The 16,086-nt window shown below is 27.8% G+C and overlaps 1 protein-coding gene across 1 annotated transcript; it reads right to left on the reverse strand.

Moving 5' to 3' along the window:
* Positions 1–200: 200 nt before the first annotated feature.
* On the reverse strand, positions 201–820 carry LOC145845453 (uncharacterized; the record flags this gene model as incomplete). The annotated part of the gene is made up of 2 exons (XM_082952717.1): positions 670–820; positions 201–373 (listed from the first exon to the last, which is right to left on the reverse strand). Coding segments are annotated over exons 1-2 (324 nt in total), but the record flags the coding sequence as incomplete, so codon positions are not given.
* Positions 821–16,086: the final 15,266 nt, after the last annotated feature.

Raw genomic sequence — 16,086 nt, forward strand, 5'->3', positions numbered from 1 at the left:
ATTAACTTTGAGAGTTTCTTTTTGAACAAAGAATTACTTTAGTTAATTTCTTATATTTCAGTTTTTAAATAGTTTGAAGAATACTTTTCATAAACCAAGTTTGCTAATAAAATGGTAAATTAATTTAATAAAAATGAATAATTTTGTGCAAGTAAAACTTTTTAAATTTAAAAAATAAGAAAAATCTTTATTTTGCTCACTGTTATCACGTTGCTAATAAGTCTGACGTCATAGAGCTTCGTGTAAGCAGCCAGCTCATCTTTCGTGATTGTGCTGATGTTGTTTCCTTCCAAGGTTAATTCGGTTGTGTTGGACGGTAAAAGAGGAATTTTAGAGAGGGAAATATCAGATGCACATTTGACTGAAACTCCACCTTTGGTAAAAAGGAAAATGTTTTATATTCATATCATACATATACTACTAAACCATTCAAGTTGTTTTTATGTTTATCTTACAAATCAAAACAAATAATAACAAAAAAAATAAATAAGTTGAAATAAATAAATAAAAATCATGTAAATTGTATAAATATATATTCTATAATAACATAAGCTTGTTTTTAGTGAAATTCTAGCTTGGAGTATGAAAGTAACAGTAAAACAATAACTTTTTATACAACATAGTCTACTACTTATTATAAAACGTCCAATCAAAAATGAAACAAATTACCATCTTTCTTCAACAGGCAAGTGCAGTTCACTGGACAGTTCTCGACTTTGACATTTTCCTGCCCACTTTTTTCCACTACATTCTGACCATTGACACAAACAACAAACAAAACTATCAACTCAAACAGAAGCAGCTTATTACTAGCAAGCATTTCAACATTGCACTACTAATGTTACGATGCGAGCTCATTCAAATGTAGTTTCGCCTCAGGCAGCTCGTACAAGTAGTCAATGTGAAAGATATTTTAAAGTGGTTTTTGTTTTAAACGTGCGTATTTATATTACTGACGAACATTCGTGACTAATAAGTATAGCAGTATAGTATAATTAAGTTTTTAAAGAGTGTTGCTTCTATTTTAGTTAATTATGAATAAAGTTTACAGTTTTATAGAAAGTAGTAGCTGTTATTCAAAACTAAAATTTAAATTAAGCAATATTTAACCATTTTTTAAAAGTAGTTTAAGTTTTAAATTTGATTGTCTTTTTTTTTGAACATACTAGACAAAAATATTTTTAGAATTATTTGTCTAAGTGAAATATTTCATCTAGAAAAAAAAAACTTGGCTGAGATTAAAGTAAACGCGCACGAAGAATATATTTTTTAAGATGGATTTTATGTTCAAACAATGATACTTTTAGTAAATTGTACATATGTCATATCTTACATTGAAATAGTTTAAATTAAAAAAAAGCGTGGACTATTTAAAATGGTCATAATTAAGTATATTAAAATAAGTATATATATTTTTTTAACTTTTTTTGCTACAGTGAGCGTTAGAAAATTGAAGGTTTTGAAAATTTACAATCGGGCATATTTGTATATATTTTTAAATTATTATAAAAAAGATTATAAAAACAACGACCCTTGAGAACACAGCAAAGTAATAATGAAAAAATAAAAATAAACATATTTTGGCTAAAACATCCGTTAGAGTAAAAGTTCCATAAAAAAAAAACATTTTTTTCTAAGGGGCCCCACTCAAAAATTCAAACTCCAATCCAATTGATTTATTTTTTTATGGCTAAGCAAAGGAGCGTTCTCCAAAATTATTAAAAAATTTAGTTTTTAAGATAAGCAAAATAGTTGGATCTAAAGTTTGGACATTTTTTAAAAATTGCGAAAAATGCTAGTCCAGCTAAGTTAACACTCGTCATTTGTTTTAACTTTTAAAAGTACTTTAAATTTATATTTATGTTTTGAACACTTAATATGAAGTTTTGTAGTAGAAAAATGCATCACTAAATTTAACTTGAAAAAGGATGAAACTATGTCTGATACTAGTATAATGAATTAGTTATATGTAAGTATTTTGGCTAAGAATATAATTTTTTTTTTCAAGCTTTATTATACATTAAAGATTAGAGTGTAACACTATTTATTTTTGTACTGTTTTATTGTTTTATTTTTAGCATATTTTATTACAAATATAAATAAGATTTCTTAGGGTTAAGGTTAATTTAATCTAATCTTTACTCATTGATAACTATTTTGATTTTATTGTCAGTCGTATAATTTCTACTTTATTATTATTACGAAGATAATATTTTAACAAAAGTGATGTGTTGTTTGTCAGAAAACAATTTTTTAATATAAAACCTTTTTTTTTCATTCAATAGGGTTTCCACAAAACCCTGAAGGCTTGAAAAACGTTGAAGTTGGCAGCTTTGAAAAAAAAAAACAAAAAACTTTAATTTTGAACATAAATCGCTGAAAATCTTGATAAACCTCAAATTTTTAACAATTTTTACATGTTAAGTAAAAAGCATTGGGTTGACCCAAAAATCTATCACATTGATAATTTTTCTTGTAATCATCACATTTATAAAAAAAAATCAAACACATTTAAAGTAGCTTTACAGTATCTTTTCAATGTTGTCATACTAGCTAACAAAACTTTTTACCTTGAATTTAATTTTAAACTATAAATAGACCCAAAAATATGAATTTAAAAAAAAAATCGGAAGAAGTTCCTCAAAAACCCATGACAACCCTGTCTACATAAGTTTTAACAGAAAATAAAGAAAAAAAAATTTTTAGCTTGAACTTAGCTTGAGAGCGTTTATTAGAAATTTTGTAAAAATGTTCATACTTAACACCCAATTATTTTCCTTATCTTAATAGCTAGTTAAAAACTTTTTTTTTCAATTCTAGAGAATGGTCCTTTGTTTTTAATTAAAACAAATCCATTGAACTGGGGTTTGACATTTTGAGTGAGGCCCTTTTAAAAATTTAGAGTTTTTTTCTATTTTTCTATTTATACAAGCTTTTCTCCAAAAATTATAATTTTTTTATTAAACATTCTTATCATAATGAGTTTAATAATTTGTATTTTTTTGTTCAAAAAGTAGGATTTAGCTTTACTATTAGTATTATAAAATTTTTCAGAGATAAAGAACATGAACAGTTTTTGGTTAACTAGATTAAACTAGGTTAAACAAAATTAAAACTTCAACATTTTGATGGCGTGCTGAAGTAGTTGAAAAAACAAAAAGAATATATCAAAGTAAAAGACATACAGGGTTTTGCTTAAGTAAATTCAAAATTTTAAAAGCTTTAAATGTTTAGTAGATAAATGTTTATTCAACATAAGTGACTTTCTACAAGTAACTTAATTGAGTTAAATTTATTATTTAATACATTATATTTAAATTCATAGAAATTTAATTTCTAAAAATAATATTTTTAGGTCTACTTGCTTTTGCCATATGAATGTCAACTGTATGAAGACTACAGGGTTGCCAAACTTTCAGGGTACAAACTCAGCGGTCCATATATAACAAGTAGTAGTTAACTACTTGTTTCGAGAAGTACAATGAAGGAGTCAAAGATAAGTTAAGTGGAAATTACATCAAAGGAGTCAAAGTTTTAAGTGGAAAATTACAGAAAGACTTGTGCGTGACGTAGTAAGTAGAGAAGAGAGTAAAAAAATAAATAAGTTTTTCTTAGTGTGTTAAAAGGATGTTTGGGTTGTTGTGGCGGGTGTTGTTGACGGATTGGGCAAAGGGAATAGAAGCTCTGCAAAGGATAGTAGAATTGCTTGAGTTTTGTAAATTGTAACCAGCGTACAGTCACTAAGCTTAAGAAAACCTCGAGTCAGTTGTGGTAGAACTTCATCACGTTACTTTATCACATTGTCGTGTTTTGTTTTTAAATGTATATAAATTCACCATTCACTTAAAGTTGTTTTCTAGAAACTAGATTATAAATAAGCTCAATACATTAAAATTATTGATCGTTCCATTAGAACGTTTTTTTTTTATAATATTATATATATATATTTTAACTAAGATTTCATGTCGTCCAAACGCTTATCGATGGACGACATAAAACGCATGACGCGGTCGCAAACTAAAGCGAAAAGCAATAATAAGCAATTACCTAACCTAACTACGACCGAGCCATCGGTCAGTGGTTATAATGGCGTCCTCCCTACAAGCACATATGTACCACCTTTCGATGAAACAGCGAATAGCGGACCGAATGATAGAAATGTTGAAAATCAGGGCGAAGAAGGTAAAAAAACTGATACAGAAGGATTAACTTTACAGGTCAATACACCAACTTATGACGAAGCTAGAACTTTATTTAATGATCGAATTATACAGGCAAATAAAAAAACAGAAATGGATAAAATACCTTCGACGAAGTTAGAAAATGATCAAAAAATTTTTTTCAACAGAATAACATTTCGACCCAGGATAATTTAAACATTATTAAGAAAACAGACTATGAAATACAAATAGAAGAAATGAATAAATTACTTAAGATAAGCGAAGAAAACCTTAAAAGACAACAGGCGGAAGAAGAAATTCGTAGAATAAGGGAGAAAATTTGTGAAAATAATAATAAACTGGAAAATCTGATCACAAGTCAAAACTTTATACATACAGATAATAAAATGACGCATCACATCAGTAATAACATGTATGCAAATAAAAACAACTTTTGCGACGAAGATTATATGCAGAACCAAAATATTTATAATAGAAATTTTGATAATTTTAACTCAAACCATACAGTATATGGAAAATATATGGAAATGGACAGATTAATAAAAAAATTCAACAGAATAGAGAAAGTAAAAAATCATAGAGATGTATTGGGGTATTTCCAGGAAGAATTTCATCGACTTAACATACGTGATGATTACGTGAAGTATAACATACTTATCGAAAAATGGCCAACTGAGGATGTTTCGAATTTTTATAGATTAGTGGACAGGGAACATCGAAACTTCGAATCATTCTGTGATTTTTGTGTTAATAGGGACGACTCTCTGAGCGAAATTCTCAGTAAGGTACCACAATATGATGCTTCTACCCCGTTTGGTGTATTCCTCGCAGATGCAACTAAATTCGCAGAAAGCAGCAAAGTTGACCGCATAAAATTTTTCTGCTACTACTTAAGTCCACTTTCATTGAAAACAAAAATCAGAGAAAACTTTAATGAAAACTATGATATCTTCAAGAGAAGGACACAAGGTATTTGGAATTGTCAAGAGGAAAAAATACCTTCCAATCCGGTAAATTATGATAGAACGCCACGAACTAATCAAATTTATAGTACAAATCCTAGAAGGTATAACAATCGAAATATCGGACATAAAAAACAATAATTTTAATTACAACAATAACAACAACGGAAATTTTAGACCGTATCGAAATCATCAAATTCCAGATTTTTACTCACACAATAAAAACAATAACAATAATTGGAACTATCAACAAACTAGTGCAAAACCAAATCCGTTTACAAACCAGGGTGACTTATGCTATCAACATTGGCGATACGGAAAAGAGCTTACTCTTGCAATAGAAAAGATTGTAAGATGAATCATCTAATTTCGAATCACCAACAACAGAAAAGTTGCAACGTTGCTGTTATGCAAACAGACTTAACAAAGGACAAGGAAACTAAGTTATACGACGAAGATAATAAAAACTGCAGTTACAAAGCAATACCAGTGGATAACACAGAAAATAGTTTTGTAAATCAAAAGAGCTCATTAACTGTAAGCATGAAAGGAACGAAAGAGAATAATATTCATGAAAGTACAATGCCTACATGTTCGGGAAATACAGATCAAATAAACAACAATCTAGAAAATATTTTGAAAAAGATAAACGAATTGGTTTTGGACAAAAGTAATGTTCCGGTTAAACAATGCTCAGTTTTAGAAAATAAAACAGAAACAACCGATATAAAAAATCTTCCTAAAAACCTCCTATTCGCACTGGAAAAAAAATCGGGAGTCTTGTTATTGATCGATTCAGGTAGTGAAGTGTCTATCTTACCGAAAATGTTAACTAATGGAATAAATCAATATTTCCAGCCAAAAAGTAAAACAATAAAGGGTTTGGGAAACTCAACCATTTATCCAATAGGGAGTGTAGATGTGGACCTCAGCATTGGAAATATGCTTTTAAAAAAAGCCACATTTTGGGTTACCAAGGAATCGGGGACTATGGAATTATTGGATTAGATATACTCAAAGCTAACAAACTAATTATTTCACCTCACACTTCCGAAATTCTTGAATACAATTTAAATCGTAAAGCCAGACTATATACAGCTGGGGAATTAACCACAGCTGCTGAGGGACCATGTAACAAAATCAAAATAACTAGTTACCAAGAGAAATCGGATGACAAAAACAATATAAAAAGCATACTTGAGGAATTCAAAGAACTTACGATGGAACCAGATTACAATAAACCAGTTAAACATGGACATTCACTTGAGATAAAAGTAAAAAATCTAGTACCAAGAATGATTAAAGCACGTAAATACAACGGAATGAGACGTAAAATAGTTGAGGAAAATTTTAACGATTTAATAATAAGAGGGGCAATGTCAAGAGGACAAGAAGCAATATATGTATCACCAATTACGATGGTACCAAAAAAGGATGGAAATATAAGAATCTGCATAGATTATACAACCTTAAATGCCCACACAAACCCAATCTCATACCCATTGCCTCGCATTGATGAGCTTCCTGAGTTTATTCCAAATGGGTCAAAAATTTTTCCTGTCTTGACTTAAAAGAAGCGTACTACAGTCTTCCAATTCACCCAAACTCTCAAAAATATGCTGCTATAATTGCTCATCATGGTGTGTTTATCCCTCATCGCACAACATTTGGCCTCATGAATGCGCCGATGCGTTTTCAGATGATGATGGAAGATATTTTGACTCCTTGCACAGGTTTTGTTTATGTTTATCTAGATGACATACTTGTTTTTAGTGAAACTAAAAAAGATCACGAATTGCATCTTAGAAAGGTGCTTCAAACATTACAAGATAGTGGACTGTATTTGAACGCTAAGAAGTGTATAATAGCAGAATCAAAAGTAGACTTTTTAGGACATTCAACTGGAGCCGATGGTATAGGTGTCATGGATAGCAAAGTAGAAGCAATTATTAATTTACCGAGGCCAACAAATAGAAAGGAACTAAAAAGATTCATCGGTTTAGTCAATTATTATTACCATCACATTCCAAGATTATCTGAAATCATAGCACCACTTAACGAATTGTCTGGAGGACCCAAAGCTACTAACAAAAAAACCACTAAAACTAAATCAATTCCAAATTAATGCATATAAGGATACATTGAAGGTGTTGGCAAAGGCAGCAACCTTAGCTTATGAAGATCACAATAAGCCATTAATATTATACTCAGACGCATCCGAAACTCATGTGGGGGCGGTGTTGGAGCAGGAAGGAATAGATGGAAATAAAAGGCCTCTTGCGTTCTTTTCAAAAAAACTTCCTAGCCTTAAGAGATATAGATCTACTTTTTATAAAGAACTAAGGGCTCTGTATTTAAGTTTGAAACATTTTCAAAGTAGGATAATTGGTCGTGAACTTATTATTAGGACCGACAGTCAGTCAGTAGAAAAAGCAATCACAAATCCAATTAAAGATCAGTCACCAATGGAACAACGTTACATCGCGGCAATCAAGGAGTTTAACCCTTTTATAAAACATATAGCTGGTGCCGATAACATAGTAGCCGATATATTAAGCAGACCACCCTCATAGCACATCCATGCACATAGCCCTACAAGATAACGATCCAGACTATGTTCATAACTCAAACACAGATTTGAGCTGTTCTGACACAGATGATGATCTGACTGAAAATGAAGAAGAGTTAATAACAGCGGCATCATTAAATAAGTTAGAAATAGCCCAACTTCAAAAAAACGAACCTTTATTATTAAAGAAAGCCAAAGAATTAAAAAAGGAAATAAAATATGTGGGATCGGAGGACTTAGCAGTAATCCAAGAAGGAGATAACCAACGTATAATCTTACCCTCGATATTACGTTTGACAGCATTTGAATTAGCTCACGGATATCTACATTTGGGAGTAGAAAGATCTACAATAGCGACTGCAAAGGATTACTGGTGGCCAACCTTGAAGACTGACATAAAATATTGGTGTAAGAGCTGTGCCGAGTGCCAAGCTACTAAAACTTTTAGACACAATAGACCTAAAATAGGTCTGTATCCAAAGAATACAGAACGTTTCCAATTTATTCATGTGGATCTTATTGGTCCAATGAATGTAATTTCAGATGATAACAAATATATTATGACTATCAAAGACAGAGGTACCGGATTTTTGGTTACTACACCTTTACCTAATAAGAAAGCTCAGACAGTAAAAAATGCGCTGATACAATCGTGGTGCGGAATTTTTGGAGTACCACAAGTTATTGTCACAGACAATGGATGTGAGTTTAATAATAGCCTTCTCAAGGAAGTATTCCAACAATTAGGTATAGACCATCGATACGTACCACCTTATAGTCCGGAAAGTAATGGTTTTGTTGAAAGACAACACAGAAGTATTAATGTTGCATTAAGAACGTTAGTCGATAAAGAAAAATGGTCTATGCTCTTACCTCTGATAACTACATCCATTAACAACTCGTTTATTGAAGGGAATCTGTTTACTCCGTCGCAATTAGCATTAGGAACGTGCACAAATATAAGTGGTAGGATATTTTTCAACAAGGTCAGCAACAACCATAAGGAGATTGACACTTATGAAACAAATTTCTTCCTTCATACGATGTCGAATGCATATAGAAAACATAAATGCTACACAGAAAAGTATACTTATTATGAGCCTGGTCTTTTTGACTGTGAGAAAGTGTGGATTAGAAAAAAGAATAAATCACATCTGAGTGCACAATATCACGGCCCGTACCCAATACTTTCTTATTCCGATCACTCCATGATCATAGAAAAAAAATGGTAAACCGATAAAAGTCTCATTAAGAAACGTAAAAGGGTATTTCCCTCGTGAGGAACTCGACGCGGAGGGTAACAAATTGGGACCTACGGCTGCATACAATTTGAGGGAAAGAAATATTGAACTAAACTACGCAGATATAGACACTACCACATACGATGAATCCGATTAAAAGTAAGTTTTGAATTGAGAGTTGGAATTAACATTAATCAGTTTGACATGTTCAAAATATTTTATTCGTAAAATATTGTTTTAGTTAGCATGATATAAAAAAATAGTTTTAATATTAAAGCATAGCTGTGTGATTCGTTACAATAAGCAATTGGGTGCGAAATACTTATTTATTAAGATTTTTTTTTTGTGTTAATTTAGTAAGGCCTGTTTAAGCTTAAACAAGCGATGGTAATCAACTTGTTGTGTTACTTTTTCATCTTATTGCATGTAATTAATTTTTTTTTTTTTTGTCCATAATATAATAATAAAAAATTTTAATAAAAAATAAAATAAAAATAAAATAAAAATAAAAAAATATAAAAAAATAATAAAAATTAATAAAAATTTCCAAAAATCATATAACTTATAAAATAATTTTTGAATAATTAATATTATAAACTATTAATTTTAGAATAATGTATTATATTATGTATTAACAGTATCTATAAATCTTGTATCGATGTTACGAGTATAAAGTATCGATGGGTGAGTAAATAAATATTGTTTCAGATTTTATTTAACATATTATATAAATGCATAAGATGCTATAGCATTCATTTAACAACTTTGCAATATAATATGAAACTTTTTGTCAATAGAAATTAGTAAAGCATGAGAATAAAAATTAGCTTTTGAATAAAAATTTGTTCTTAAATAAATTTTGTTAATAAGTGCAAACGAATATTTTAATTTTTTAATATGCGATGTTATACACAAAGGATTTGTATTCGAAATTGTGACATTTAATTAACATGGGAATATAATTAGTGAAACAAATTTTTTTAAATTTTTTGTAGGATTTTGAAAAATAAATGTTTTTATTTTTTTTATTTTGTAATAATATTCCCAGCTGATATTATTTAGTATAAATTTTTAGCTTGTCGGCGAATAATTGATTAATATTTGTAACTATTTAGATAAAAAAAATATAATAAAATTAAAAAAAAAAAAACGCGATACTTAAAATTAGAAATTGTTAGATTAATGAAAATGTTTACACAAAACTTTTTAAATTAAAATATTTAAAAAGTTGTGGCATAAATTTATTTTGCCAGCACTTGGATCATTTAAGAAGCTAAGGAAACTTGAGTGCTTTTATTAAGTTAAACTTTTCAACTTATTCAAAATTGAATTATTTCAAGTATAGGAGTCAGGGGAATTCAATTGAACAAGAAACTGAAGATAATTAAATTTTTATCAAGTAGTTACAATTTTGATAGAAGATATTTAAGATTTTTTCTTTTGTTGTGATCATATATATCTGCTTTTCAAGAAACATTTATAAAAAAAAAATCAACTGAAAAGGAAAGCTCAGACTTCCAATTTTTTTTAGTTGCATTAGAATTATATGTAGCATACTGAGATTTTTTTGTGTTTTGTTAAATATGTATTATAATAGTAAAGAGTTAAATATTATTATATTATTTTTTTTTTATACTATTACATATTTGTAAGGAAATCTCACTACTTATGTTAACTTAATTATTAATGATTTTAAAAATGTTTTAATCTATGATAAATTATAGTACCATAATTTAAATTCTTGAGTTGCGAATAATAATCAATTAATAAAGTACGCGTTGTTTTACAACACGTCAATTTCATACTTCAATAAGGCAGTAGTTTTTACTTTTATATTAACATTTATCCTTTCTTATCGTTGGGCCTAAAAGGAGAACATGAAAAACAAAATTTTGGTGGATAAACATTTTTATGTATTTGTTTGTTGGCCATATGAAGCTTTATGAAGTATAGAAAATGGACAGCAGAGCTTAACACTATTTTAGAAAATCTATTCTAGAAATTGGGAGAGGTCAAATACATTACTTTTCTTATCGTTGGACCTAAGTGAACATGGAAACTAAAAATTATACAGAGCCACAGCAGAGCTTAACACTATTTTTAGAAAATCTATTCTAGAAATTGTGAGAAGTCAAATACAATACTTTTTCTTATCGTTGGACCTAAGTTAGAACATGGAAACTAAAAATTATGCAGAGCCACAGTAGACTTAGCGGGAAATAGTGTTAAATAGTTGATTATGAAACATTGAGGAAAATTTAAGCGATCGACAGGAAGCAGGACAAAATCTAGGATACTTATTGATTCTGCGCGTGAGGGAATATGAAAGGAAGGTCACGATGCAGACGAATAGGAATAACTTTTAGACCAGTTTTGAAGAAATCTTGTTTCTACATAATTCAGCTCATTCGGAAGAAATCAATTAAACTGTTAGTAACTATTTTATTTTTTCATTATTTAGATAATTTTTTTTTATATTTTTTTATTATTACTACTTGGTATTATAATTAAATAAACAATAAGTAGAGATGTTAAAATTTTATATTATTAAACAAATATATGATTGCTTAAATTATAATTTATAATCCAAAGTTTGAAGCTTATATGTTATTGTAGTATGTGGGTTAATTAAAATTGAGTACTTTCATTTGAAAAAATAGAGGAACATTATTAGAAACACATTAAGACACATCTAACGTTATCCTGCGTTTTAAAACAAATTACTTTACGAATAATATTAACAGTTATGACTTCACTCAATAATTATTGTTATCAATATAAACTTCGATTCTTTAAACTAGAAATTTTTTTTTTTTGATTTTTTTTGATGTGTTGTTATGTTTAACACCATAACTATAAAATATTGATACGAGATATTAAAGATGATAATAATTAAACAGAACAGTGATAATATTTATAAAATGATTTTTTATATAATTTTGACATAATGTATAGTTAGGTAACTTCGATTTTGCTTAAGTGCAATTTAATATTTATTAGATTTATTTTGTTCAAAATAATCAAAACATTTAAATGTTTTTTTGTTACTCAATATACTAAATTTTAAGTTATTTTATTTTCATATGTTTAGTTGGTAAAATAAAGAATAAATAAGAAAAATATAAAATTAAAAGATAAAAAAAAGCATAAAAAAGTTGCAAATATTATTTAATAAAAAAAATAAAAAAGTTTTGTTGTTTACATTTAACTATTTAACTATGTCATGTGTATAATTATGTCGCTATTTTTTTTGTTAGTGTGATTTTCATTAAGAATATAAGAAGTTTAGAATGTTTTAGTATATTCTAATTACAATTTGTGTATAATAACTACACAATACTTAATAACTTTAAGAATATTTATTTTCAAACTTTAAATTATTACGATACAATCTTATAGCCTAACTTTAAATCTTTTTTAACAATGTTTTAAAGATTGTTAACACAACGGAAGGAGTTTAAATTATTTAACCGCACCTGTTTGTGATAAAATTCCCGTCGTATAAAAAATCGAATTTTCTTAAGATAAAGTTACAGCAGTAAAAATGTACTTTAATCATAAACAAATAGGAGTAATGAAAAATGTACTTAATCATAAACAAATAGGAGTAATGATTGACAGTTTTTGTAAATTTACTAATTTTCAAACCCGTAACAAAATAAAACTTAAAGCATCTGATAATTTTTTATAGTTACTGTCGTAAAAGTTAAACTTTCTTATCAATTTAAATTTCAGTTGGATTTTATTTTCTTATCGATAAAATCTAAAACGTTAGGAGTAAATAACAATTGTTAAATTTTCATAACATCTGGCTTTAATTTATTTAGTATGGCGTTTGACTTTAAATCGATAACAAAACAGAACCTAAAAGTACTATGAAGTTTTTCTTACCAAAACACTTAATTTTATTAACTAATTGTCTTATTAGTCTCTTGTAACATAATTGGAAAAGAAATACTTAACTCAATTTGTTGATATATTACGTCACATTGTACGGCAAACTTCTAGTTTAATAATTAGTTTTCTCTGTAGGTTTAAAGCTATTTTGATTACTTAAAGTGATTTATATCTATTGATAAAGTTATAATGATAATTTAGTAAAAAGTTAATTAATACATTTAATATTTAACTATTGATTGCTATAATGATACAATAACTATCAAACATATTTCTGTGAATTTAGATTAAAAAACTGTTATCATTTAATTATTTTCATTAAATTATCTAAATAATATAATAAATATTTTGCTTTAATAACTTATTAATTAAGTTTATTAAAATGAATTATAAAAAAAAATAAAGTTTGAGTAGCTTTATCTATTTTTTAACAATCTTACTTAATGCCTAAAAAATTCCACTAATGTTTGCTTAAAAAGTGTATAAAAAATAGGTATATAAACTTTTGATTATAGCTTCACAAGCGGTTGTGATTTGTTTAGGTAACAGTAATGTTGATATTATGCATAAGGCATTTTATGGGTTTGAGCATCGATGTAGAAATTTCATTGTCTTAAACTACAAATTACTTATTAAGTTTATTCTCATTATGTCATGCTCAGAAATATATTATGATTTATAGTTACTATATGTATAGTCTGCCTGTTGTAGTATTTATCTTATTTTTTTTTCTTGTATATATATATTGTTGATGTTATTCATTTATGATGAAGAAATTTTGGTTTTTTAAAAAAGCGCAAAGTTCTGGTCCTTTTTTAAATTGCTAGTTTAACTACTTAACTCGTAAACAACCTCGCATGGCATGTTAACAGTGAATTTCAGTATTCATTTAATTATATTAATCTTAGTGCATCGTATATCATAAAAATAATATATATATAGTTTTTTTTTTTAAGCCAGTAGAATAACCACAAATCAAGTGTTTTAAAGTTGTCAAATCATGACATTATGTTAAACACAAAAAAAAAAAAAAAAAAAAAAAAAAAACATTTAATAAATAAACTTTAAACAAATAAAAAACTAAAAGTTAGTAGTCTGGAGGACGCAATTCTATTCCCGTGACACTACATAATGAAACTTATCAATTTGTCAATATTTTATACGAACTTCGTTGGCTGAACTCAGAAATATTTATCATTTTATGTGAGGTAAAATTTTTTAAAGTTTGGAAGGGTAAACAGCTCCAGTAATATTAACTGAAAGATAGTCGTTATGTGGGGACGAATAAGTTGATATGGAATATGTGTGGAGACGAATAAGTTGATATGGAATATGTGTGGGGACGAATAAGTTGATATGGAATATGTGTGGAGACGAATAAGTTAATATGGAATATGTGTGGGGACGAATAAGTTGATATGGAAGAAGTGTGGAGACGAATAAGTTGATATGGAATATGTGTGGAGACGAATAAGTTGATATGGAATATGTGTGGAGACGAATAAGTTGATATGGAAGAAGTGTGGAGACGAAAAAGTTAATATGGAATATGTGTGGAGACGAATAAGTTGATATGGAAGATATGTGGGGACGAATAAGTTGACATGGAACTCACCTAAATAGAAATTAATTAAACTTCTTAAATAGAAATAAAAATATTTATTATTTTATAAAGATAGTTGAAATATGAAAACATTCCGAGCTAAACTGCTCGAAAATATTTGGAAAGAAGATACTCCAAATGAAATATTTTTTTATGATGATGTTTCTACGAAAGAAATTTTGCTTTTAAATTCAAACGTCCATGATGAAGACAAGAATATACCTTTTTGCTTGACAATTCCACGAGACATCTGTCAGAAAAAAAACGACGAAGTTGAAAGGGTCATGGAAAAACGGACATTGTGTTTATTAAAAAATTGAAAAAACAATATTTAGGTTTTGTTATAAGTTTTTTGTTTTTTTATGTAATTTTTCTAATTACTTAACTTTAAATAACATTGAATTTCAATATCATAATATCTGTTATTTTTTTAGATTTAAATAGCAAATAAGCAGATATAATTAATAATAAAAATGTATGTTTAAATATGATTGTCTATGTTTATAATTACGAAACACAAGTTTATAGTTTTTTATGAATTACTGAATTAATTAAGTAGTTTTACCTCAGAAAATGTTTTGTTTTGTATTTTTTTTTAGCCATATTTTTATTCCATCCCTCACTAATTTTTTATTTTATTTTTACATCTTCAATTTAATTGAGCTAATTTAGCAAAGTAAAATTTTTTGTAGGCATATTGATTAGTAATCACCCTAAAAATTATAACTATTTTAGATAAAATTGTAATGATCTTACTTATGATTAACCCCGTATATGGAGAAGACTTCTATAATTATATAAATTCGAATGAGAACTTTAAAGAATTCTTACATAAAAATTTTCATTTATATGAATGCTCAAACAGTAATAAGATAAAAAATTTCTGCACCCATTTTAATTTCCTTTTTGAAAACGAAGTAAGTGAGAAATGCTCGTACGCAATAGGTTTTGTAGGAATTACTCACATGATAAGTTTTCAAGATATTTCACTATTCAATTTGGAGATAAAATTAAGGTATTTCATCATTTATAACCAACCGTATTTTGGAATGGTGGGAGAGACCAATTAAGCCATCGTATTAATTTTGTATATATATCAGGTATATGATTCTTTTAGAGAAATTCCATAACCATGTCACTTTAAACTCGAGCACTTGAAATTGTCAAACAAAATTACCGTGTATCATATGAAGTATAATTAATGTGGAAATTAAAGTTACTTGCTTATTATTAATTTTATTTTTGATGTTGTTATTTTTCCGCTCTCAATACTAAGATGATTGGGCAAAAAAAAAAAAAAAAAAAAAAAAAAAAATAAAAAAAAAAAAAAAAATTTGGCGAACTATTTTTTTTCTCTCCACCTCTCTCGTTTTCGTTTTGGTTATAAATAAGAAAATTTAAGCTGGAAGGTAGATAGTATAATGAAGCTGGTCATGAAAACATTATGGATAACAACACTTTGCTTAGCTATGGTCTATTCAGATATAACAAGGAAGGTATATATAGACCTTTGCAAGAATGAGGTAATACAACAGTTCAAAATTATACCCCCTGGGAAATGCATAAACAAAGGAAACACTACTAAAATATACCCAGTAAGGGTTTTTAAACCTTTTAACCAAATGTATAACTT

This window comes from Thalia democratica, unplaced genomic scaffold (assembly GCF_965202585.1).
Source record: "Thalia democratica unplaced genomic scaffold, ktThaDemo2.hap1.1 HAP1_SCAFFOLD_60, whole genome shotgun sequence".
Lineage (NCBI taxonomy): Eukaryota > Metazoa > Chordata > Thaliacea > Salpida > Salpidae > Thalia > Thalia democratica.